The sequence below is a fragment of the Engraulis encrasicolus genome, chromosome 6 (assembly GCF_034702125.1).
Source record: "Engraulis encrasicolus isolate BLACKSEA-1 chromosome 6, IST_EnEncr_1.0, whole genome shotgun sequence".
Classification (NCBI taxonomy): domain Eukaryota; kingdom Metazoa; phylum Chordata; class Actinopteri; order Clupeiformes; family Engraulidae; genus Engraulis; species Engraulis encrasicolus.
Window position 1 is genome coordinate 49,524,686 of NC_085862.1, and position 25,494 is coordinate 49,550,179.

The window sequence follows — 25,494 nt, forward strand, 5'->3', positions numbered from 1 at the left end:
CCATTTTGGCCTCCAAGTCAGGAAAACAAACACAAGTAACCATAGTTCACTTTATTTTGAAAGGGGGGGTTCAGAGGGGTACAATCCAAGATCAGCTAGCTTATTGTATACCGGTATATATACTATGGCCCAGAATTGAGGGTCACTTAATAAAAAAACAAAAGTTAAATACATTGCACAAAGTTATCTGGAAAGTGCTTGAAAAGGAAATTTGGAAGGCCATTTTACTGCAGACCCAAGTACTACAATAACTGCATGTATGTTAGTTGAACATAATTGGCAGATTTAATACAGCACTTATACCTTTTAGTCCACAAGTAAATTATCAAACGATAGAGAACATCTATTACACACGCCTTTATTGGTCTAGGAAAAATATACCTACGAAAGAAGATTCTGTAAGACCCCATCTCTACAGGTACCCCAGTAGTCTAATGGTTATTGGAAGGACAGTAGCTACTGAGGTCCCCTAAAGAGAACTCGCGGCCGAGGCCACGTTACTTGGCAAAATGTCAGTTTATTTTTTTTCTCATCCAGGATTCAGCATTGAGACAAGATTCACCACTTTCTGATAAAATAAGCACAATGCACCTGTTTTATTTGAGCCAGAGAGCACTGCACAAAAAGACACCAGCCCAGGGAGGATTTTTTTTCTAAATCAGATCAGCCACATTCATAGGCATCTCCTCAACAGTAGTATTGTAAAAACTCTCGATGTCCCGCAGGATCCTCTTGTCCTCCTCGGTAACAAAGTTAATGGCAACTCCTTTTCTGCCGAAACGGCCACCACGTCCAATTCTAAAATGAGTAAGTGAATAACAAGAGCACAAGAATAAACTTCCTTTTCCCTAAGGAACCATAATAAGGCAAACATAAATGCTAACATTTTCAAAAATGTACTAACCTGTGGATGTAGTTTTCTCTGTTCGTGGGAAGGTCATAGTTTATGACGAGAGAGACCTGCTGGACATCAATGCCTCGAGCCTGCAATTTAGCAGAAACACTCAATCACTATGTCCTAGCTGGTACAGGTCCTCACTGCAGATTACATTTATTCACAGGTCTTGCATACATTCTTACACACACGTGATCCTGATCTCCAATAACACAATACACAAAATCGCACAAATTCACTTTTGGATACGATCATCATCTCCCCACTGCTGCATTGTTTTTACCATTTAAAAAAAAAAGGGGGGGGGGGGCGTTACCAGCAAATCAGTGGTGATCAGGACCCTGCTGGATCCAGAGCGGAACTCCCGCATGATCACGTCACGCTCCTTCTGGTCCATGTCGCCGTGCTGCAACCACCACCAGAGAGCAAAAGTGAACACGAGTCTGTCTGCACTAGGGGGCGCCCCTCTTTTAGCACCCACCCCGCCCAAAAAGATCTCCTCACCAAGGCAGAGACGGTGAAGTCCCTGGCGTGCATCTTCTCTGTCAGCCAGTCCACCTTTCTCCTGGTGTTCAGGAAGATCACGGCCTGGGTGATTGTCAGAGTCTCGTAGAGGTCGCAGAGGGTGTCCAGCTTCCACTCCTGCAGATTAGAGAGTTGAGGAGAGGTTAGGACTTCATAAGACAACATCTTCATAAGAGTATGCACATCCCACCTCTCTGAGGCCAGGTGCAGGACAAAGGCGCATATGCTTGTGGAAAGAGTAGAAGTCTGCACACTGTAGCTTCGTTTTGAAAATGTATTCAGGTCACACGACGTTTCGAGTCAACAGGGTCTTTAAAATAATAATAGCCTGAATAAATTTCCAAAGCGGAGCTTCAGTCTTCTACTCTTTCCACTAGGACTTAAAAACAGCAACAGAACAATCAGTTATCATGACCCTGAAACATTGACACCATTATTTCCAACAAGTCCTTTGAAGTGTCCTACTTAGGGCAAAAAAAATCAAGGAGCTGATGTTTCAAAATTACATTTGACTAGGCTAATGCTGTTTGGCTATGAAAACGTATAGCTATGAACATTTATTTGGCCTATTTACTCATATTAGTTATACACTGGACTCATTTATCCTGATCCGAAAATAATAACTGGCATCATGGCAAATAAATCACGTCTTGTATTGCCAATGCAGCTACAATGTGGAGATGGTCAGGTCGGTCACCTCTCGCTCCACGTTGATGTAGAACTGCTTGATACCCTCGAGGGTAAGCTCTTCCTTCTTCACCAGGATGCGTACGGGGTCCCGCATGAACTTCTTGGTCACCTCCAGGACGTCTGAAGGCATGGTGGCCGACAGCAGCACAACCTACCAACACACATTTACACACAGTTTGGAAGTCTGTGGTGTAGCCGTGGTCAAAAGAAAGAGAGGTTAATAATTTGCACCGCAAAAAAAGGTGGTTGAACCATGTACACGGTTACTATACTATATAGCAATCGTAAAATAGCACAAGCACTTGTAATTCAAAAGCACCTACAACCATTCTACACCGTTGTGTGGAAATGTTCGGTCAGGCATTCTGTAATTATTTAGACAATCCCCTACAGAAGGTCGTGCATCTATCCATCCACGTCTTTTTATAATCAAACATATATCAACTCACTTGGATGTTTGTGCTCAACTTCTGGAATATTTCGTAGATCTGATCCTTGAATCCTCGACTCAGCATTTCATCTGCCTCGTCCAAGACAAACATCTTAATCCACTTAGGAGCTAAAAAAAAAAAAAAGGCCATAAAACAAGACAGAACAGTCACCAAATGTATTTGGATCAGTATGAATCAGCTTAAAAAGTAGCAGTCAGTAAGTTAAAAGTTGTCTTCATTTCAACATCAGTCCCGAATGATGGTTTAAGCACACATTTTACCCCTCAACACACGCAGCTGCAACTTCACTCCACTCATCAACACTTCAAGATTCAAGAGTTTGTTATTGTCAAAAAGGCACCAAAATTGTGTTTGAATTTCAACACTTACAGCGCCGCCAGTTAGTATTGGCACCCCTTAATTTTATTTACAAAATGTGCAATATATCCAGAAATAAATGAAATTATAAACAACTTTCACCAACAGGATCTTTTAATTGCAGGTCCAAAGATATTTAGAATAGCAAAGTATTTTTTTCCAAATGCATTTTGTAATTTCAAGCAAAAACATGAAAAAGGGCATGTCCATGAATATTGGCACCCCTCCTTAACGGGTTGGTTTCACACCATTAGACAGCAATAGCAGCCTTCAAAGGTTTTGGTATTCGTCTACAAGCTTCTTGCACTTCTCTGGTGCCATTTTGATGTGAGCATTTGGATGTGTGCTATGGGTTTTTTTCTTGCTGGAGTGAACATGATCTTCATCTCAAACCAAGTGTTCTTGCACATGGTTACACATCGTCCTGTAACTGATGATACCCGTGATGCCCGTCATGTGGTCAAAGCCTCCAATACCTAATGCATCAATGGGGGGTGACATAATATTATGGATCTGACACCATGCTTTATTTTTGGTAGGGTGTCCTTTTCCTTAAAGACTTTCTTGCAGAATATGCAAACATGATGTTTGTGTGCATCACTGAAAAGCTGTACCATTGCTTCATCTGACCTTAAAACATTCTTGAAAGGGCTGTGCTTTCCCTGTATTCTCTTATACAGACTTCAAGTGTTCCCTTTCATGACTTTCATGAACCACTGTGGTCTGCCTTTGCCTCCAACCAAAAACCAATACTTTGTGTAGTGTTTACTTTGTGGTGCTTATTGAAAAAAACTACCCAAAACAGTTCAAAGTTGACCTTCAGGTCTGTAGATGTTGGACTCTGTGTTTTGTCATTATTTGCACAGACTTCTATCATAATTTCTTGCCTTACCCCCACATCCAAGGATGTTCTTTACAGTTCCGTGTTTGGCAGATTTCTGAATAACACAACACAGTGTTGGAAATGGTATACCACGGTCTTTTGAGATGACCTTTTATTATTTGGAGGTCTTGTTTTTGCAAATAATAGTATTTCTGGTGACCTCAGGCAGCTCCTCTGTCGCACTATTTAAAACACAAATATAAAAAAATCCTTGACTAATTCATGTCATATGGACAAAAGCAATTTGTCAAAGGTGATTCCCATTTGTTACCATATTTGAGTCAAATTAGGTTTCCACAATGGTATCCAGTAAAGGGTGCCAATACCAGTGATTCCAGGAGCTTTACCTTCTTCAATTTTTTCTCTCTCGTAGTTCAGTATTTAATGCTGTTGATAATTGTTACATTTAATATCAACCACAAGCTATCTATAGAAAAATCATGGTTGACCTTATTTGTTGTCTGACGATATGTCCCATAATGTGCTTAAACTTCAAGGGTGCCAATACTAACTGGCGGCACTGTAGTAGTAGTAGCAGTAGCAGCAGCAACAGATTTCCAAGTACACACACACACACACACAGACACAGACACACTTACAAAGGTAGCGGCGGTTCAGCATGTCGAAGACGCGTCCAGGGGTCCCTACCACTATGTGGTACGCCTCCGCCTGGAGTTTCTGCATCTCGTTGCGCACGTTAGTGCCACCGATGCAAGCGTGGCACGTGGCCCCCATGTAGTCCCCCAGAGCCAGAATGACCTTCTGGATCTAAACACAAAATACACATGCACAACACACAATAAAGAGATTGAATATTTTATGAATAATAACTTTGTAATAGCCCCTTTCATGGAACCCAAGGTCGCTTTACAAAAAAGGAAATCTTCAGGGTCACTTGTACAACACCACCTTGCCACAAGTTGCATTTAAATCTCGTCTTAAAGGAACAGTCAGCCATGATTGGAAATAAGCACATTTTACATCTCCACAGAAGCATATTTCCAAAAATGGACGGTTACTTAAAATCCACACTTGATAGCCAAACAAAAATATGATAGATATACTGACAACCTATATACTGTATTATGATTTGGCAGCCCTTTAGAAGAGCATCTTCCACACTAGCATCATTGCTGTGGCTAGCAGCTCTGAGGCACCAAGCTTTACATACCAGGGCTTGACACTTGGCCAAAATTGGTTAAAACTTGGGCATGGCTATTAACAATTGTAGTCTTACTAGCCACTTTGGGTTCTTTTGTTATATTTAGGTTCAAGAAAGATAATTCAGATTGAAGATAATAGTGTCTTGTTTTATCACTTCCTTTCCTGAGCTTAGATGTATCATGGTAAAGAAAATGCGTCTAAAAAACACTTGACAACAAAACTATGGCTAGTAGAAAGGCTGAATGGCTAGTGACTCTAGAAAACAACTCGCCCGGTGGGCAAGAAAATAGCAAAAAGTTAATGTCAATCCCAACTACATGCCTGTTGTGCCAGCTCTCTGGTAGGAGCCAGGACCAGAGCCTGGGTCTCCTTCTGCTCGAGGTCCAGCTGCTGCAGGATGGAGATGGCGAACGTGGCCGTCTTCCCTGTACCGGACTGGGCCTGAGCAATAACATCGTAACCTTGGTGATAAAAACAGACATTCCACAGATGGGTCAACACTGGCAAGTTGTTATGTCCATGATGTTTGCTCCAGAAGTGCTCTCGGAAACTAAAAAATGAAGCAAAAGTTAGTTTAAAGCCATGGAAAAAGTTTTGCAAAATTCATACGATCGTGTTTGGAGAATAGCTTTGGGTTACAGTAAGGCTGCCAAATAACAACCAAAAAGTAAACTTGTACAGTTCAGCATTACATCATGAAGCTCTACAATGAAAAAAAAGAGAGTTTTTTGTTAGTAAAATTTGACATCAAATACCCTTAATGCATGGAATGATTGCTCGCTGCTGAATGGCGGATGGCTTCTCAAAACCGTAGGCATAGATTCCCCTGAGGAGGGTCTCCTTCAGGCTCATGTCATCAAAGTTGTCGGTGATCTCATTCCAGTTGCTCTGCATAAAGAAAACAAGATAATGATGCTCAGAGGAGCAGCTAACAATAGATTTTGATAACTCTGCAATGACAATTATAATAGTTCTTGGATTTAGGATGCATGTAAGGGCACTCTGACCCAGATGCAACAATGGTCTTAATCATTTTACTAACACTGGTATTCACCACAGCAGCACTGTTACACTGTGCACAGTGTACATCAATGGTGCAAAGGGTGAATGCAAACGTGTCTGACCTCATTTGACTTAAAGGAAACCAAAGTCATAAAGCAGGTAAAGTCATAAAACAATTAACTCTTAAACATACCTCGATGATGCCATCGGGCTCCATTCCTTCTGGGCCGCCACTGTCTCCATGGTCTCTATCTCTAGAGCTGAAGAGCAATAGGACAGAATAAAAAAATGGACTCTACAGAACCAAACCATTCTCAAGTAGTGAAGCAGTAAAATGTACATAATTTTAAGTTAGGGGTAACAACATGTCAGCGTCAAGCTGTTTTCAAATCAGTGGCGTAGCTACAGGTGTTCCAGAGGGTTCCGGGAACACCTACTTTCATAGCTGGAACACCTAAAAAAAATTGGCGTCACTTGACAACCGATTGTAAACGCAAGCGTCGGGAGTGCAACCATAGGTTTTACATGCAGCCTCCCAACTCACCAGTGGACCTATGCCTGCAGTGCACCTAGTGGCGCTGTCAGTGCAGTACCACCCGGAAAGGTGGCAAGTGGAGTCTTTCGTAATAGAACTACCTCTAGAATCGCACATCATCGATAGGCTACTGAATAGGCTATATCAGTGGTGCAACATGATGGTTCTAAAATATGCTGCGATGAAACAGAGTTCTCATCGAAATTATTTTAAAAAGCCACGGCTTTAGGCCCAACAGACTTCAGGTTCCAGAATCACAGAGGTTCTCCCTTCAAAAAACAGGTCCACGACACCACCAAGTGAGTCCACAGTTAGCCTTATTACCCACACCATCCGAGAGGATGATAACCTGGTTCTCACGCAGATGTATATTCACGAAGTGTAATGAAGATGCACGAAGCACTAAGGGTCTGCGCGAGTAGAGGATGATGCAGTTATAGATGAACCAAAATACAGTTAGCTTGGGGATCCCAGATCTCTCTTCTGTAGATGTGCCTAAATGCCAGAGCGATCTGAAAGCTTTCCCAATCCCTGAAGCAGTCAGTGGCTAGCTAAATGATTTCGCCCGATACAGTTGGTTGGAGTGCACTATTAAATTGCGGAGGGCGCGAGCGTTATGTGCCTAAAATTATTATGGAAACGAAATGATAAAAAGGCCGCACATGTAGGCGACGAGTATGGATTTCAACCCTTTCATTCGTACGTTGCTCCTAAAATAAATATAGTACATCCCATAGAGAAGACCATGCGTGAACGATAACGCGCGCGCAGACACAGACATTACAGACGCGGTAGTTTTAAAAACAAGTTTCAAGATTTTGATGCAGCTGATAACCCGCATGAACGCTCCATAAAGAAGTCCAGTCGCTAGCATAACTAACACGAAATAGATTAAACAACATCACATTATTATCTTTAAGGGAAATTTCGCATTAAGAATGCCAGTATGGAGATGCCTGTAAACGGTGTGTTCTACTTGGTGGAGGAGTAGCATTAGTTGTGGAGGGAGTAACACGCCGACTGACTACCAACTTGGACTGCTACAAAGTGTGAATTGTGTATTTCGTTTGGAGTTGTGGGACGCTGGGACGTTCGGAACAGGTAATGTACCGTGAAGACATTTCCTTTACTTTCTGATTGTCTGGACTACCGGTAAGCTGACTGTTGCTCGTGATTACCCACGTCACATTCACACACACACACACACACACACACACACACACACGCACACACGCGCGCGCCTCTTCCAGCCAGCCCAGCCTGTCTGTACCCCTCTTCCCATCCTTTTCTTTTCTCCTTTGTTTTGGTTAAACCGGTCGACCTTTTGGGTTTGTGAAAACTTCTGCTACTAGTCAGAATGGCTGTGTTTTGCCTTCCTTGCGTTGGAGTCTGTCCTTGTTGTTTCCCAATTTCGGGATATAAAGTGAACACTAGGCCTAAATAACATTTCAAACGCAGCCCAACTGGTGGATTGGTTTTCTGTTTGCTAGTTTCAACATTTCCTTAATAATATTATGTAGCCCTACACACCAGAGCCACCGTGTTTTCAAGAATTAACAGGTTGTATTGGCAACACTTCCAGTCAATGTTTGAAAAGGAGCTCGCCGAGGAATGGACTCTGATGAGATAATTGATGTATATTTAAAGCCAATATGCATCCCTTTGAATTCAGTTGCAGCGCAAATATAGCAACAAATAAGTTAGGTTGGGTTTGCCAATCATGATTCATGCGTAATAGTATGCGTAATAGTATGACACCGTGATAGTAGGCCTATCCGTGCAAACGTGCTATGATGTGTTTACTCTGAGTTACAAAAAAATAAAATAAATAAGGAACACCTGTATTTTCTTGGGAACACCTAGATTTTCTTTTCTAGCTACGCCACTGTTTTCAAATGCTGTCAAATTTTAATAAAGGGCTCAGACCCACCGTTACAGCAATAAGATGTGTTTTCAAGAATAACAGGTTGTATTGGCAACACTTCCAGGCACTGTTTGAAAAGGAGCTAACCGAGGAATTGGGCTCTGATGAGACAATTGATGCATATTCAAAGCCACACCACGCCGCCTTGCAGTTTGAATTAAGTTGCAGCGCAAATATAGAAGCACATAAGCTACGTTGGGTTTGTTAATCATGCGTAATAGTATGCGTAATAGTATGGCCCCGTGAGTAGGCTATGCGCGCAAGCGTGCTATGTGTTCATCTCTGGGCACTGTGTCACTTTATGTTTTGCAGCGGTTGCATTTGTTCTCTGTTATGGAACACAAGCATTGTCTTGGGAACACCTAGATTTTTTGTTTCTAGCTACGCCACTGGCTCATACCAATCTTCTTCATTCTAAAGCGGGACCATGTCTGGGCTGTAGTAGCCAGAACGTCTACGATGACCTAAAAGTCTGGTTGAATTTTCTGTCGCAGTGTGCAACATACCTTAAATCCCAGTGCATGACTAATTTTCAAAACATTCTTCTAGTGCTTCTCACATTCGTTTGAATAATGTAATGAGTGTGTGTCAAGTTCCAAACTGTAGGCTTAACAGTTTACACATTTGTACCAAAGGCCAGTTACGCCCCCCTAGGCTGACAGCTAGCACATTCCAAGACCAGCACAGCAGTCCTATTCAGAGAGCGACAGGTGTGGTAAACTGTCAACATATGTTGTACTGAAAGACGTATCCAACTCGTGAAACAGCAACACATTTGTAGGCACACCATAATTTTGCTAAGATCGACACAGTTGACACTTTTTGACTCGGGCTCAGGCTGAGACTGTGAATGTGGCAAAGGCATTTAATTTGTGTTGGCACACATAATGTAATAGTGTTGGCACACATAATGTACGGTAACGAGCTTTGACAGAGCGTCCCATCGCTAACACCAGTTCACAGTACTCGCTGACGTCGTCTTTTTTTATTTAAGCCGACCAAATCATGCATGCAGGATAATATGCGTTCACCATGTTCTGCAAACACACTGGAGCAGGGTATTTTTTTTTTTACTGCTTGGTTATTGTTGTTGCATACGAGCTGCAGAGAACTGTCAACCAACACACCCAGTCTACCACCGTCAAAGAGCCCACCCGGGGCCCTCCAGTGCCATTGCGTAGTTTTGCTGGCTTCGTCGCTTGCTGTCAAACCGACTCCTCTAGCAAGCTGGGTACCGTACATCAATCTGACAAGCGCGCTCAAGTCCTATGATGTTGTGCATGACCCCGCCATACACACACGAAAACAAAAATGCATGCGCAGCCCAATTTAGTGAAAACAGCGAAACGAGACAGTCATTTATCTCGTGTATACCTGTTAAAATCTGCAGAGTCGCTGGACATGTTCTAGCCAAGTCTTCGGGGCTCGATTGAAGAGGAAGTACGTAAATAGCGCAGAACATTTTTATCAACCGGACCTAAAACTTCCGGTGAAGGGCCATCTGGAATTTGTTGAAATAGTTTTATCCATGACCTAATTTGTGTTTACATGTGTAAAGTAACATGTTCAACTGGAAAATCTGACACATTACATACCTCAGTGTTTCGTCACATGATGTATCAATATTCGATCTACATATTTTAGCGGAGGGATACTGCAGTCAGTTCTACCGAAAGTCTCGGTGAAGGCTACGGGGTCTCCATGAAAATACGTAGAAAGGGCTGAAGAGGACATTGGGAAGTGTAGTTCTGTCTGTGCAATAATTGAGATGCCAGTCCAATAAAAGTGCATGCTTCGAGTCTGAACAATTAAAATAACTTTATTTACAAGACAATCTGGCTTTTCCAAAACAGTCGGCCAACCTACAAAGCAACTCATAGATAACGTGTGCAAATGCCAGTAATTCGGTTAAATTATTCTTTCATACTGTTCTAACAGTGTGTCATCAAATAATTTCTTTACAGGGTGAAATAAGTCAAGTCAATAAGTTTATTCAGCATTTTTTGTTCAAATAAGAGTACACAATATGGCATTTTGCCGTTTATCACAAACACCTTCTAACTGTGCATAACCACATAGGCACACAGGCCTACATGATTATGTTCACCCTAACAAATCTAGATCACTGAAAGCCCCTTCGACCTGCGGCTTGGCTGTGGTATGTGCCGGTGGAGCAGTGGTTGGAGTCCATGGAACATATTGCTTCCACGGCTTTGAGGGGCAGTTGAGGGGTGACTGAGTCCTGGAGGGGTCAGGAGTGGATGTGGGAGCTGCGGTCATCTCTTGATTGGTGGCCACCGTTCCGGCTGGTTTCAGAGGATCCACTTCCTCCTCTGAAGACTCCTTGACCCCGGGGTTCCGGGGATCCACAACGTTGTTCCTCAGGGGAGTCCAACCTGGCGGCCTTCTCCGAGAATTCGTGGGAGGCTTAGTATAGAATATGCAAGCAAAGAATGACTTTAAGATTTGAAAACTTGTGTCAACCATCAATGTGTTAGATTTCATAAGATATTGAACATATATACCCGAAAGGATGGCTTCAAATAGAAAATTGCTTTTTCATCACAATGCATCATGGGAAGCTACAGTATTTTACACTAGCATTTTGATTTACTAATCACATTTTTCAGGGTCGTATTTTTATTTGGACATTGCTGATGCATATACATATATAAAAGCAGGGGGTAGTTTTAGACAATGTAATGTTACAAAAGAATATGTGGCTTACTGTCACCAGGAATTCCCCAGGCTCACAGAAGACATTTCCTTCCGGTACCGTATGGCGCCATGGTGCCACATCCACAGTGGAATTGCATTTCACAAAGGTCTAGACACAGCACAGGGACAATATCATTTCAAAACGCTGAAAATATACATGTACAACTTCAAAGGTGTATAAAGTAAAAGTAGAATTACTCTTACAGTGTAACTATCTTATTAGGTACAGTGGAGTAACTATTGTTGATCTTGTTCAATGTAAGATCATGTACTAGTGTTGTAATTACATCAGTAAGAGTACTTCTACTACTCTGATTAGGTTATACCTCACAAAAAATTAACTGAAGATACATTACAACACATTTTGACTGGTGTGTGTCTGTTTGCGAGGAGTGAAATGGATACCGGGGTTGGGTCTGGGTGACATGCGTCTGTGACTTCCTTGAACTCTTCTTTCGAGCAATTGCTGCTGTACATGTTAAATTGTAATTGGTATCTGAATCCAGCTACCACCTGCAAATCATCCAGCACATCGTCATTGAGTTATCACAAGAGGTACTCTCTGAAAACAATCAATTCGAAATGTGTACAGGAGGTGTATGAAAATGAAAGTGCAATATTTAGTTCCTTCCTTTACACATATTGTGCACACCAAAGTATAATGTTAAATGCCTTTTAAAATGCCACCACACAGATGGAAGATGCACAAACCTGTCTTGAGGCTGAGACAACATCTCTCAATATGAACAGAAAGACCTCATTGTGTGCATCATTTGCTTGGCCAACAGAGAAGCTCAATGGATCTTTCAAATCATCACTCCCTGGATCAATATCCACTGGACAGCCCAGACATGGGGCTCGCTCAGACGTAACTGCAGGCTCTAGAGACAGGTCAGTGTTATTTAGATCATATGCTGCAGAGACTATACTTCACTTTTACAGGTGCACTGTGCAGGAAATGGTCAAAAAAGGTACTGCAAGTATGCTGCCCATTGAAACTGGGTTGTCTATTGCCAAATTTGATCTTTTCGTAAAAGTTTACTAAGTTATAAACTAATATTTTCTGGTATGGCCCAAGTACAGTCATTTTTTCAGCTAAAAATGTATTTCTGGAAATTCAAAATGGCGGACCATGGAGAAGATCCCCCTTTTAAAGGTGTAATTTTCCCAGTCATAATGAATGCTTAGAATTTGATGGTGGTGGTAAGTATTCATGAAAAAAGTAACATTAGTGAATGAGTAGCATGAGTTCTGGAAATAAACAACTAAAAATCTTACACAGTGCACCTTTAAAACTGACCAGATGCTGACACAACTCCACTAACACGGTTCAACACTCAACAATTTTATAAATTGCATGCATAGACTATAGTGTCAGCCCTCTAATATTGGCAAGACTTTCCACAATGGAATGAGCTACCTCCAGCGAAGCAAGCAAGGTTTGTGTGGAGACATTTTGAAATAGGTTGGGAAACCAGCACTTACCAGAAGCACAGTCAACAAAAAGGACCTCTGAACTGCCCTCAGTGATAAAAATTCTTGCTTTACAAGACCTGGGCCTCTACACAGAAACAAGCAAGCATGTCAGTCGACCAGCTCTACAGTGTGGGTCAATCAACTTACAGTGGACCTAACAAAAACGAATAGTTTCATTTGACCTCATTTTGATCTTCAATAAAACAATTATTATTTTTTTTTTAAATGTGTATTACCACATTAGCACTTTATACATTTAAACAGTGAACAATTTTACTCACATCAGGGCCAAATTTAAAGTATTCACAGTCTCTCCACTTGTTGTCTCCCCCTACTGGGCAATCTGTTTGCCTGCTGGTGAAGTGCAGCGACATCTCTGTACCTGATTCGTTCTCAGCCTGTCATGTACAGTAAAACATATCCATAGATCACATTAAAAATTGAATTAGGAATGATTTAAGGCATAACGTGTAAGTCCTTCAATCAGATATGGTACTACATTTTCATGTCCTTGGCCAATTATGGCAATAATATTCAATTTAAAACCAATTAGTTTGTTATAACACTGTGCGTAATGGTGTGTACATGTGATTTGAACAGATGATTAAATGGGCCAAACAGAATAATGCACCCTACCTTCTTGACCTCATGGATTTGGTAAAGAGCATAGATATTTCCAGATTTCAGCATCTCATTGAGTTTCAACAGAGCAGCGTCCACCGCTGTGTCAATGCCTTTGTCATCACAGGGCACTGGGGTGTCCTGCGGTACCTCCTGCCCTAGTCCAGACGCCCAAAGCAGGCATGTGAAGCAGGCGGCGAGCACGGACAGCCTGGGTCCCACCATCACAGCAAGAACATGTATCCACTGGCCCGAAAAGAGAGGAAAAATGGAAACGGGATCAACAGGGATTTTTCAGTGCTGCTGACCCCTTTGGACTTCTGTAATGATTGACTGTTAATATATACCAGAAGATTCGGCAGACACCCCTCACCCCTGCTTGTGCAAATAAAATGACACACAACTAGCTCCACATCACATCCATAGCACAAAAAAAGAGCAGGCCCCGGGCCTCAGCTAGTCTACCACGAGAGCAAATGTTTACCAATCCAGGCTACTCTCTTCAGTCAGATAGTTTCAAAATCAATAATGCAACCTCAGAGGGTTGAAGTGAAGAAACAGCAACCACAGCGAGTAAATATCCATCGTGTTCATCACACAACACACAAAGCGAAAAAACCTAATCTTGTCCCAATTTTTTTCTCAATGTTTCCGCAAACTGTTCAACACGAACAACTGCATGTCATACTGTGTGGCTGCCATTTGAATGTACCACAACAGGAAAGCAATGACACTTTGTAACAACAAAAACATTCTCAAATGCTTTGTTTTTGGCCTTTCCTGTGCCTCAAAAGGATAAGGCACCATAATGCTATGGTGGGGGCCCAGGTCTGATTCCAGCCCGAGGTAATTTCCTGATACTCCCCCCATCTCTCTATCCCCACTCACTTTCTGTCACCATCTCACACTGTCCTAGCCATTGAAGGCATAAAAGCCCGTTAAATCTTAAAAAAAGAAAAAAAATCAACGGCACAAATACAAGTTAGAGTAAAACGGTGGTGTAGGACCCTGAATGTTTTGCAGTGTGGCATATCATGCCTAATGGCATTGGCCAACTCTGGCTCTGTGTGTGCTTAAGAGAATACTTTGCACTTCTTTACCTTTGACCCAGCGTGTTCCCACACGTCCACCTACTGTGTTTGGTTTGATTTCCTCCTTCCCTTGGGATTTATATCAATTAACTTGTTTTTCCCAGTTTCTATGAAGCATTTACATGCCTCACTTCATCTGTGTGCATGCATGGTACAAGGTGCCAACATTGTTTTATTTGTCCATTGAGAAATGGGGACATATTGTCCCATTACGCTGTAAGCAGGGCTATAAATTAACTTTTTGTTTCATCACAAGCCAAATTTGACTAGTAGATGTAAATCGTACAAGCCAACATAAAGTACACTCACTACCAGTCAGAGTAGCTAGTAGGCTTTCTTTTCTACCAGCCAAATTGAATTTTCACCAGCATTTGGCTGGTTGTCTGGTGTTAATTTAGAGCCCTGGTTGTAAGTACATCTGGGCACAGCACGTTATATGATGAATACTTTATGATGTAATTAATTTCCATGACCAAAATTTACCTTTTTTACTGCCACCAACATGTATTATCTGTGACTAAATCACAACTCTTCCAAATTGAAAACCAACCCATCAAATGATCTAAAATGCATCTATTAATTTACAATGGAATGTTTGGTCAATGAAAGACTCACTCACTGAAGACATGCTCAGCCTCACCTCTAAACACAACAAGTGACAGATAACTGAAGACAAGCATTTGACAAGGGCCTAACCACTTCCTGTGAAAAAAAAAGTACAATAGCTGACTACATCACAAAATTGCTCCTCCCAGCCCCACAAGTGTGTGTGTGTGTGTGTGTGTGTGTGTGTGTGTGTGTGTGTGTGTGTGTGTGTGTGTGTGTGTGTGTGTGTGTGTGTGTGTGTGTGTGTGTGTGTGTGTGTGCGTTTCTCAAGTTTTGAAGTTTTTAAGAGCAGCTCAAACACATCTAATGAGCTGACCATACACTTCAGTAAGCCAGACCGCCATGACAGACGGGTCAAGAGAACTCTCCAAGCTTATGAAATGGCTTCTCCTGCTATCCTTTTTTCTTCTTAGTGGTAAGTACAACATTTGATAAATATTAAAAAGTAAATGTGTGTTATTGTAACCACAAACCACAACAGTTCTGATTGAATAACTGATACGATCAATTGAGAGAATGGCAGCAGCTTAATGTGTAGCCCCTTACCAGGCACCGTCCCGCCACTGGGACCTTGTAATAGCCACTGAACTACACCACTATGACAGTGCACAGGGCCTATAGTAATATCACTACTTGGTCATTGCCATTCTGGTAACAGCTCATTTATAACAGGGGCAGTGTCTTTTTAAGGAAACTCAAACTTGTCATAAGACGGTTGCCAGGGTTTCCATCAGCACTTTATAGATAAAGCCAGCCACCTTGACAAGCTACTTACTATTTACCATTGTGACTAGATATTGGAATTGTCATTTCTAAAGTTACATTAAACAAAAAAGCGGTTAACTTTGCGGGGGTCCGTAATGTATTTCTTATGTAACTGCACAACGTGGCCTTTCCAATCATAGCTGCCTGCATGTCTGATGTGATACCAGCTAACCCCCCCACACCCACTTTGACTAATAAATGTGTACAAGTTACTTTTTTGATGTACTTTTCTCTTGTCATTCATTTTGTATTTGAATGCTTTTGAACTGTAAGCATTGTGTTGTTTTTCTCCACCCATTCTCACCTTGCTCTCAGACTCTGCTCAAACAGGAAGCCACATTGAAACATCTGAGGCAGACCGCACACTAGATGCAGACGAGACCCTCAACGACCCCCCATCTCAAAGCCAGCTAAATGGCAACCTGGCCAAGAAGCCCTCTCTGCAGCCCAATCCATCCCGCCCGCCTATTGGCAACTACTATCTGACGAACCCCAATGGCCAAGTGTGCATGAAAGCTAATATGGGAGTGCAATACATGCTCACCATTGACAAGGTATCACTCAGCATGAGGGCCGTTACTTTCTCAGCACTTTAAACAGTCAGCTTCAGCAGTTCAGTGGTTTTCTCACCCGACCTGTTAACGAGGCAGATAACGGTCGTTTTTGAGAAACAGTCACATGGCAGACTGTCAGAAAAAAATGAATAATACAGAAACTGACTTTAAAATGAGTCATGTGCTACTTTTAATTTACATTATGTAAAAAATATGTTGGGTTTTTTTCTGCATCACTGTTATGTTGGTTCATACTGTTTGGTACATGAATTACACTGAATTGACATTCACATTTATTTACTCTGTGTATGTGACCTTCCAGAAATTCTACTATTTCAACATAGACCCCCGTGGAACACGGCCCACTGGATACTGTGGGAATAGGACAGCAGTTCTGTCCTTGGAGTTTGAAGGCGGGAATGTCGAGTTCAATTTTGTCAAGGTACATGCGGCTCACTGTTCTTGAGCAGTTTCAAAAAACTGTCCAGTTGTAAAGTGGAAAAGAAAAATCGTGGTTAGGAATTTTGGCAGTTTTTTTAAGTGAAGTGAAAATGAAAAGTAAAATGAAGTGAAAGCCCAACTGGGAAACTCCTACTTCCATTGGCGCCCGAAAGGGAGCAGCGCTGCGGGATGGTACCATGCTCAGGGTACCTCAGTCAAGGAATTGTACCGCCCCACCGCACTGTTCCCTTTCAGGCGTCATTGGGGGCTGCCCCCTTGCATGGGTGAGGCATAAATGCCATTTCATTATGTGCAGTGTGCACTTGTGTGCTGTGGAGTGCTGTGTCACAATGACTATGGGAGTAGGCATTTCCCAATTGGGCGTTCACACTTTTCTTTGGACACTTTATAACTTTGTGTGTGTGAGAGAGTGTGAGTGAGTGAGTGAGTGAGTGAGTGAGTGAGTGAGTGAGCGAGCGAGCGAGCGAGACCTGCCTTGGGCTGAATGCATGTAAGAGTGAGCTATATATGGTTAATATGTGTAATTATGTGTGTAATGTCTTCTGTATTTATGTATACATGCTACTTGACACTGTAATTTCCCCTGGGATCAATAAATGATACTCAACTGTTCTCTACTCTATTCTACCCTACTCTACTCTACCTTCACTTCACTTTTTCATTGAGATTTCAAAACCATGATGAAGTTTCAAACCTTTGCTCTTCATCAACTTAAGAAATGTTATTGAAATGTCTAAGTGATTTGGGGAACTAAAATAACATATATATCATCAAGGGAGCTAACGAGTGTTTGTATGAAGAGTGTGTGTTATTCTATTTTGCTAATAACTTCGTATTTAAAGTCTGGCACCTTTGCATTATGGATATGTACAATTTATGTATGTACACAGTACAACTACAATATTGCTACTATTAATAATGCTGTTGTGGCTAATGTCACCTAGAAATTAGTGATTGACTTTTGTACTACACTGTTTCTGCAGGACGGTAAGGAGTACTACACTCGTAGGATGAGAGCTCAACTAGAGCCAGAGTTGAAGTGTAAGAAATGCAAAAGTAAGTATGCAAAGCAAGACATGACCTGATACAGTACAGAATGTACACTGACATCGCTGTATGTATGTATGTATGCAGACAGCAATTTGTAGGGGGGGATCAGGGGGATTGTCCCCCCTTCTGGTTTTGATATCACCACTTTTTCTACATAATTATCACAGTTTAATGTAATGTAATTAACACAGTTTAATGTAATTCCATTGATATTGCTTAAAATCTGAAACATATCCCCCCTTCTGGTTTCCCGACAAATCGCACCCTGTATGTATGTATGTATGTATAGTAGGTAAGCGGTTACTCTTTTATTGCAGATAAGGTCTACAGGTACTCCGGAGTAGTGGAAGAAGAGAAACAGTTCAAGACCACCACAGGACTCAGTTTCAAATGCAAATCTGATCTAGTTGTGAAGATGTCCTCAGAACTGAGGCTCAAAGTTATGGCATCTCAGTTTCAACCCTTCGACTTGGCAAAGGGACAGTTTGGAAAAGGTATGAGGAAAATGTTCTACCACTACCAAACCAACACAATTGCTAACTTATTGTAGATTACCTTAAAAATTGACTTATTGTGTCATGTAACCTCTTTAATGTCTGTGCATGGGCTCAGATAATGTTGAGGGCCCATATATGTTGTAATCCAAAGTTTTTTTTTGATTGCAGACTTTGAATGCTGGCCGGACTACATCAAGCGGGTCATCCCTATAATTCTTGGGGCCATTGCAGTGGGAGTCTTCCTCATTGCCTTAGTGTCATACTTGGTTATACGAGAGTATCGCAACCGAGATTATGAACGTCTGTCATAAATTTTGTTTCTTTGTTTTATTTTGTGTCCAAATTTGTACTGAATAAGTAGAAAAAACTTGAATGTTAATGAAAGCCTAATCTTTTAATATGCATAGTCTTCATTGTTACACTGGAATGTATAGGGCGAGCAAAAAAATATATATTAGAAATATTATATATCCTGCATATCCATGAGGCTTATAACGTAGACTACTGTATGTTTGACAATGAAAATGACCCTTTGTGGACATCTAACCTGACTTGCAAAACTACATCCATCTGGCGAGAACCAAGTTAATGAACACTTGCTTTCATAGTCATTGCTTGATTGCTGTAAATATAAAGGGATGAGCTTTTATTACATGTTCAATTGAGGTAGACTAAATAGCCTATTTGAAGATACAATGTGATCCTGGTGTGTATAACCCAATCTGTATGTTTAGCATTTAAAATATTTTCATCTGTAAAAACTGTTATATCAATATTGCTTTGACAATGCAGCAACACTCCAAGGAGAAGTTTTATACTGTATTTTTTGTACAACTGTCAAGCACTACATTTCCCTGTAACACATTTTTGTTATCATGGAAATGTTTGAGACATATATTTTTAAACAATACACCAGAATGTAGTAAGCATATCACACTGTGCTGCATGCTGAAATAAAGATATTATATAGCCTATAAACAATCTGTCAATCAAACAATCAATGTTGTGGTGGAGTGGCACAGACTTTCTGTATAGCACAGTCTTGCATTGTATAAAGGCAAAGAGGTTCAATAAATTGAGTTGATTTTTGTTAAGTTGTTACAAGTAACTGTTCAGACAGAAAGAGTAATAACTTTGGTTTCAATGTTTGTCTGAATGAATGAAATCTGAAGTCCTATCCTCTGCCCCACCTACTACTGATAATGAATTGCTATTGGCCAATCCATCTACGGGTACACACAAGGGTCAAATCCGACTATTTTTCATTTGTCCACCTCCGTGTCGTTAATTCCACAGACGGTGTTGTCCATATCCTCGTATTCTTGACAATTTAACTATGGAGGAATAATTCATCTGTGTAAACTTCATTGCTGTAACTCAGATTTGGTTATTTTGAGTTGCATCCCTTGCAGCTAGCCTGTCAGTAAATATGGCTGCTGTCTTCTTGAAAGTACATCCTCACAGGGGTCTGAGAGTGTTTTCACAGTAAGTTTAATATTTACACGAGAATGTGCTTGTTTATCTGTGTTTTTTACGATTATATGTCACACAACGAAATGTGTTTTTGCACTGACTTAAGTATGCATTAACTAAGTCAGTCTTTCCTTGACTAACATTTTTGTTAGCATAGGCTAGCTAGAAACACCTTGGCCATCAAAACTGACCACACTTTTCGAGCACATATTGTGTTTATATCCAGTCCCATTTCACGTAATGAATAATGATGCAGGGTTTTGTTTGTTCGTTCTCTTTTACACACCACAAGTTAACCATAACGTTTACTCACATTTGCCTGCTAGGCTGGTAGCTTGTAGGCTAACTTGGCATGGCCTCCTTCATTGCTTACTTTGGCTCTGTTTTTTGAGAGGAAAACACATTCGCTTTAATGTGACGAAAGCTGTGAATTTCCCTTGTTGGTGGCCTGATGGCTAAAAATACCACTCGGGATGTTATCGCGTTTGCTAACAGCTGAGACACATGAAGTAAGGACAAGTGTTTACTGGAATGGAAACCTAGGCTACTGTGTTTGGGCTGGGTCTGTAGGTCATGCACTCAGTAACCTTCCTGACATATATTTCAGGAAAGTGCTATGGAGTCCAGGCTCGGTGCGTTGTGCATCAGTGGGTGAGTGGAATATAGTCAAAACAAAATAAAACTTTGGTGACGAGAATTAGCAACAAGCCTCGTCTTAATGTGATGTACAGCACAAGTGACTTGTGTCGTTTTCCCTGTCCTTGTCAGCGAGGATAGAAAAGGTCCTCATTGCCAACAGAGGAGAGATAGCTTGCCGGGTGATGCGCACTGCACGGAAGATGGGAGTACGCTCCGTGGCGGTGTACAGCGATGCGGACAGGCATGCAATGCATGTGGCAATGGTGAGGGGATTGAAAGTTCAAAGTCATGCAACACATTACACTGTCCACGTTACGAGATTCGACTTGTGCAAATGAGAAACATTCCATTGAACAGGATATTTTAGAAATTGCTGCACTTGTGGACTTTTTCCTCCAGAAAAAAAGAAGTTTTGAAGTAGTGCATCCTATTTGCAACACTGAAAGTAACAACCTGGTAAATGAAAACAAAACAAAAAGACTTCTTGAACCCCCTTGCAGTATTTGTATTGGATCTCATAATTTTGGTGGTCTGTAAACCTGATGCACTCTGTTGAAGAACTTGACATTTCTTTGTATGAGATGACCAGAAAGATTTTTTGCATTTGTTTGTGAAATTGCAGGCAGATGAAGCATATAACATCGGCCCACCACCTTCCCAACAAAGTTACCTGCGCATGGACAAAGTTCTGGATGTTGCTAAAAAATCTGGAGCCCAGGTATTGTCATCTGAAAACTGCAGTTGTTTGTGTCTTGTTAAATAAATATTAGGCTAAAGCCTTTTCCAGTCATTCAGCTACTAAAAGATATTTGTTCTATGCAGGCTGTCCATCCTGGGTATGGCTTCCTATCGGAGAACACAGAGTTTGCTGAACAGTGCAAAGAGGAGGGTATCATATTCATCGGGCCTCCCTCATCAGCTATTCGAGACATGGGCATCAAAAGGTATCAGGATGATGACATGTTGTGAAAACACCAGTTTTATTTCTTGTATTTAATATGAGTGGTGTTGAAGAGGGAAATGCTGGGCATTCAGTTTTTATTACTCCCTGACAGCACATCCAAGCACATCATGTCAGCTGCGGGTGTGCCCATCATCGGTGGTTACCATGGAGAGGACCAATCAGACGAGACACTTCAAGCGGAGGCTGCCAAGATCGGGTATCCTGTAATGATCAAGGCTGTTCGTGGAGGTGGAGGGAAAGTAAGCAAATGAAGGATTACATTCAATCTCCATGATTTTTACACCTGGCTCAGTAGAAGTAGTAGCAGGAGAATAGTAACTTCAAAGTCCCCATGGGGATTTTTTTTTCAGAAAATGGAGCATGAGACATGAAATTTTGATACAAGTAACTCGTCAAAGAACCCAAGATAAATTTACCTTAAACATTTTCCTCCAATACATGGCAAAGTACATTGGGTATGTCACAGGTCAACAATCAATCAACAGATTTAGCAAGGCATCAGTGGATCAGGTAGTGGTGCACTGAGACTGCACAGATGCAACAAGAGGTGAAGTGTGTGTGTGTGTGTGTGTGTGTGTGTGTGTGTGTGTGTGTGTGTGTGTGTGTGTGTGTGTGTGTGTGTGTGTGTGTGTGTGTGTGTGTGTGTGTGTGTGTGTGTGTGTGTGTGTGTGTGTGTGTTGTGCAGGGAATGCGAATTGCAATGTCTGAGGCTGAGTTCCATGACCAGCTGGAGTCTGCCCGCAGGGAGGCCCGCAAGTCCTTTAACGATGACGTCATGCTCGTGGAGAAGTTTGTTGAGAACCCCAGGTACCGTATGGGTGAATCTGATGTTAAAGTGCTGTTGTAAGAACAGCTGGAATTGTTATATTTATGTAGCATGATCCTGAAATAATATTGCCTGTTGCCTTTTTGTTTACTTGTTTATCCATTTGTTTTCTCTGACATCATCCTCTCCGTTGTCCACCTCCCTCAGGCACGTGGAGGTGCAGGTGTTTGGAGACCAGCATGGCAACGCTGTCTACCTGTTTGAGAGGGACTGTAGTGTCCAGAGGAGGCATCAGAAGATCATAGAGGAGGCTCCAGGGGTAGGATATATTATGGATGCTGATTTAATCCATTGTGTCCTGGAGCGACATATACGCTGCATTCAGGTTCTTGAGATTTGAGCTGTTTTATTACATATGTGGGTAAGTTAGAGCAGAAAAAACAAATTCTAGTGCAAAATGAAGTTTCTAGCTTTTAAATGCAACTTATTTGATGTTTTTATGTGCTTCGGAGGCTGAGATATTTAGGTTTTAATAGGGAGAAGGCACCTTTTCCCAAAAAGGGCTTAGGCTAAAATGGGTTAAAGTGCCAATGACAAGCGTCGTGCCACACAAAAAGAGAAGCTGTCCTAGACACATGCTGTTTAATTGAGACAAATATGTACTACCGGACACCTTATGCATGCAACAATGTGCATAATATAGGAGCATAATAGGCATCTGGGATTATACGACACCTAATAATGTCACCTATGTAAAGAAACTTTGGCATGATAAAATATGTGAAGTGGAGACGTACCATGTCAGATTCTTTATGAGTCAAACCTTTTCAAGACCGTTGTGACGTGGAAGCTCCATGATGCAAAACATTGAGCTAATTTCCAAGCCGAGTAGGTGAGGAATGCAGGGAAAAAAAAATATATCTTTTTTTGTACCTTTGTTTTTGGAGTGACACTCCAATTGGCCTTGAGACAGGCTGACCTGTCCTAGTGATGTCTCGTGAAATGAATACTTCAAAACGAGACTGTACGATACTTCTATTGGTGGCATATTTTTTGTTTAAGAAAACAGGCTAGCTGTTTGAACTTGTTTCCTGTGTTACCATAGCCCTTGCCTGTTTTGCTGACGTGTTTTTTTAATGTGTGTGTGCGTGTGTGTTTGTTTGTGTGCCCATGCTACCACAGCCTGGCATTAGTGCTGAAGTGCGAAAGAAGCTGGGGGAGGCAGCGGTGCGAGCAGCCAAGGCCGTCAATTACGTGGGAGCAGGTGAGCTAGTGCCCCTTGTTTGCACGTATGCAGTTGTTTTGCTCAAACTACACTTGATTTGTCAGTCCACAAAAACTCCTCGTCGTCTGGATTTTTGCCAGCATGTTGGTAGTGGCACAAGCTGATTTTGTTGCTGATCTGTGCTGGGGTGGTGGCAGTTCTCCCTCCATGAGTGATCTTATTTTTCGTGTGTGTGTGTGTGTATGTATGTGTGTGTGTGTGTGTGTGTAGGCACAGTGGAGTTCATCATGGATGCTCAGCATAACTTCTACTTCATGGAGATGAACACTCGCCTGCAGGTGGAACACCCCGTCTCGGAGATGATCACCGGCACCGACCTGGTGGAGTGGCAGCTCAGGGTAATGACCAGAGTCATAGTTGTAATAACAGTAATCACAAGAGGAGGATGAGACTCTTTTTTTTCTGAGGAAGACCACGAACCGCAGTTGAGTACATGCCTTTGGTGCATGAAACCTGGTTATTTGAGTATGAATTCAAATACGAAATGCTGTGGTGATGTATTTGGGAATCTGTTTCAACCTAACTCATTATCGGCACCTGGCTTTAGCTGAAACGTTTGTCATGTAAATCCTCATAATAATTATATTTGAGCGTGCACTCTTTTACTACCTAATTTGACTCTTGAGACCTTGTCTAGGGCAAGAACAGACCTTCATAACGTCCAGAAAGATGCAATTAAGTTATAAGTGTTTTGTGATTCTGTTAAGTGTTCTGAATGGGAAGTTGAGTCCACATCCTGTAGCAGTGTTGCCAAGTGTATTATGTTGTTGTAGTGAGGCGTTTATGTCCTCTAGAGGGAGTTGTCTGACCATGTTGGAATTTGTGTTCTTTCTGTGTTACTTTTGAGTTGCTTAGGGGAAGGCTTTACTTATTGTACCTCACATTTTACCTTTCGGAACAAATTATATTACCATCTCTCTCTCTCACAGGTCGCAGCTGGAGAGCCCCTGCCGTTGAGTCAGGAGGAGATTGAGTTGAGGGGCCACTCGTTTGAGGCGCGTATCTACGCTGAGGACCCCAACAACGACTTCCTGCCCGGAGCCGGCCCTCTGCTGCACCTGTCCACCCCACAGGGGGATGACGTCACCCGCATCGAGACCGGAGTACGCCAAGGTGTGCACAGTCTCGCAGGGCTATACAGTATATGATGCCTAATTCTAGAGATGGGTGGGGATGGGATGAGACCACTTATGTCGATAATGAGACCTTGCCAAAACAGGGAAGTTTGTTTTGCAATGTCGAAAGCAAATTGAAATTTGAGAAACATACTGTACATTACCGCCTTTCATGACTAATGAATGTACTGTGTTATTACACACCCTCATACAGCCATGCTGAAGTTCTCCTGTGTTTTTCTGTGTCTGTGTGTGAACATCAGGTGACGAGGTGTCGGTACACTACGACCCCATGATTGCCAAGCTGGTGGTGTGGGGTGAGGACCGCGCCGCTGCTCTGAAGAAGCTGAGATACTGCCTTCGCCAGTACAATGTAAGTCAGGCCTTCAGAGCCACTTAGCCCGACTTCACATTGCTAATATTGCATACAGAGGTGTCAATCCCTAGCTTCTGGAAATATGGACATTTTCAGAATCTGTTGAGCTCTGAGTCAGTTGAGTCGAGTACTCTGAATCAATTGAGTACTCTGGATTTGTTCAGTTGAGTACTCTGAGTACTGAGTACTCGTTCAGGGCTGGACATAATTCTATGTACTCAGCTGTTCAGTGTTACAAGGAAATTTGGCAGGTTGTTTATTCTCTGAACCTGGCAATGAATGACGACACCTCTTCCATGTGCATGACTATTGTGGAGTGTCAGTTATTTGACTAAAGCTATAGGTGTGAAATATCTGTTCCTTGATTTAAAAGATGGAACCAGAGTGGCGGTTTCTCCGATAGCCACATCAGCCTTCTCTGGTGTGTCTTCTTCTATCTGTCACATGGTCTGCTATTTATTTTCAAGGAATTAGTTGAGCCTTGTAGGAGACCTTTGTCACATGGGGAGTGTAAATGGTGTGATCTGTGAATAAACTCGCAATAACCAGATTACACAGCAGTCATGCAGATCCCTTGTGAGCAGGTGTTAAATAGGGCGTAGCGCATTT

General features: G+C 41.9%; 4 protein-coding genes across 4 annotated transcripts in view; 2 read left to right on the plus strand and 2 right to left on the minus strand.

Moving 5' to 3' along the window:
* Positions 1-36: 36 nt before the first annotated feature.
* On the minus strand, positions 37-9,899 carry LOC134451403 (eukaryotic initiation factor 4A-II-like). Its single transcript, XM_063201850.1, has 11 exons — positions 9,802-9,899; positions 6,162-6,228; positions 5,722-5,854; positions 5,288-5,427; positions 4,402-4,570; positions 2,560-2,669; positions 2,118-2,261; positions 1,400-1,537; positions 1,212-1,301; positions 905-984; positions 37-798 (listed from the first exon to the last, which is right to left on the minus strand). Exons 1-11 carry the CDS (start codon positions 9,828-9,830, stop codon positions 654-656), a joined length of 1,245 nt encoding a protein of 414 aa, XP_063057920.1. The 5' UTR covers positions 9,831-9,899; the 3' UTR covers positions 37-653.
* A 331-nt stretch (positions 9,900-10,230) lies between these two features.
* kng1 (kininogen 1) lies at positions 10,231-13,621 on the minus strand. Its single transcript, XM_063201851.1, has 7 exons — positions 13,258-13,621; positions 12,903-13,019; positions 12,631-12,706; positions 11,857-12,026; positions 11,551-11,658; positions 11,156-11,254; positions 10,231-10,854 (listed from the first exon to the last, which is right to left on the minus strand). The coding sequence occupies exons 1-7, from the start codon at positions 13,465-13,467 to the stop codon at positions 10,531-10,533; spliced, it is 1,104 nt and encodes a 367-aa protein (XP_063057921.1). The 5' UTR covers positions 13,468-13,621; the 3' UTR covers positions 10,231-10,530.
* Positions 13,622-15,212: 1,591 nt separating this feature from the next.
* Positions 15,213-19,324, plus strand: lamp3 (lysosomal associated membrane protein 3). The gene is made up of 6 exons (XM_063201849.1): positions 15,213-15,354; positions 16,020-16,258; positions 16,581-16,700; positions 17,704-17,776; positions 18,088-18,264; positions 18,436-19,324. The coding sequence occupies exons 1-6, from the start codon at positions 15,282-15,284 to the stop codon at positions 18,576-18,578; spliced, it is 825 nt and encodes a 274-aa protein (XP_063057919.1). The 5' UTR covers positions 15,213-15,281; the 3' UTR covers positions 18,579-19,324.
* Positions 19,325-19,502: 178 nt separating this feature from the next.
* Positions 19,503-25,494, plus strand: part of mccc1 (methylcrotonyl-CoA carboxylase subunit) — a 23,053-nt gene continuing 17,061 nt past the window's right edge. Inside the window, exons 1-12 of the mRNA XM_063201847.1 lie at positions 19,503-19,752; positions 20,348-20,391; positions 20,509-20,642; positions 21,002-21,097; positions 21,202-21,323; positions 21,435-21,582; positions 22,029-22,150; positions 22,317-22,428; positions 23,292-23,373; positions 23,605-23,732; positions 24,324-24,507; positions 24,773-24,882. Coding sequence (XP_063057917.1) covers positions 19,697-19,752; positions 20,348-20,391; positions 20,509-20,642; positions 21,002-21,097; positions 21,202-21,323; positions 21,435-21,582; positions 22,029-22,150; positions 22,317-22,428; positions 23,292-23,373; positions 23,605-23,732; positions 24,324-24,507; positions 24,773-24,882 — 1,338 coding nt within the window. The 5' untranslated portion in view covers positions 19,503-19,696. The remainder of the gene's footprint in view (positions 19,753-20,347; positions 20,392-20,508; positions 20,643-21,001; positions 21,098-21,201; positions 21,324-21,434; positions 21,583-22,028; positions 22,151-22,316; positions 22,429-23,291; positions 23,374-23,604; positions 23,733-24,323; positions 24,508-24,772; positions 24,883-25,494) is intronic.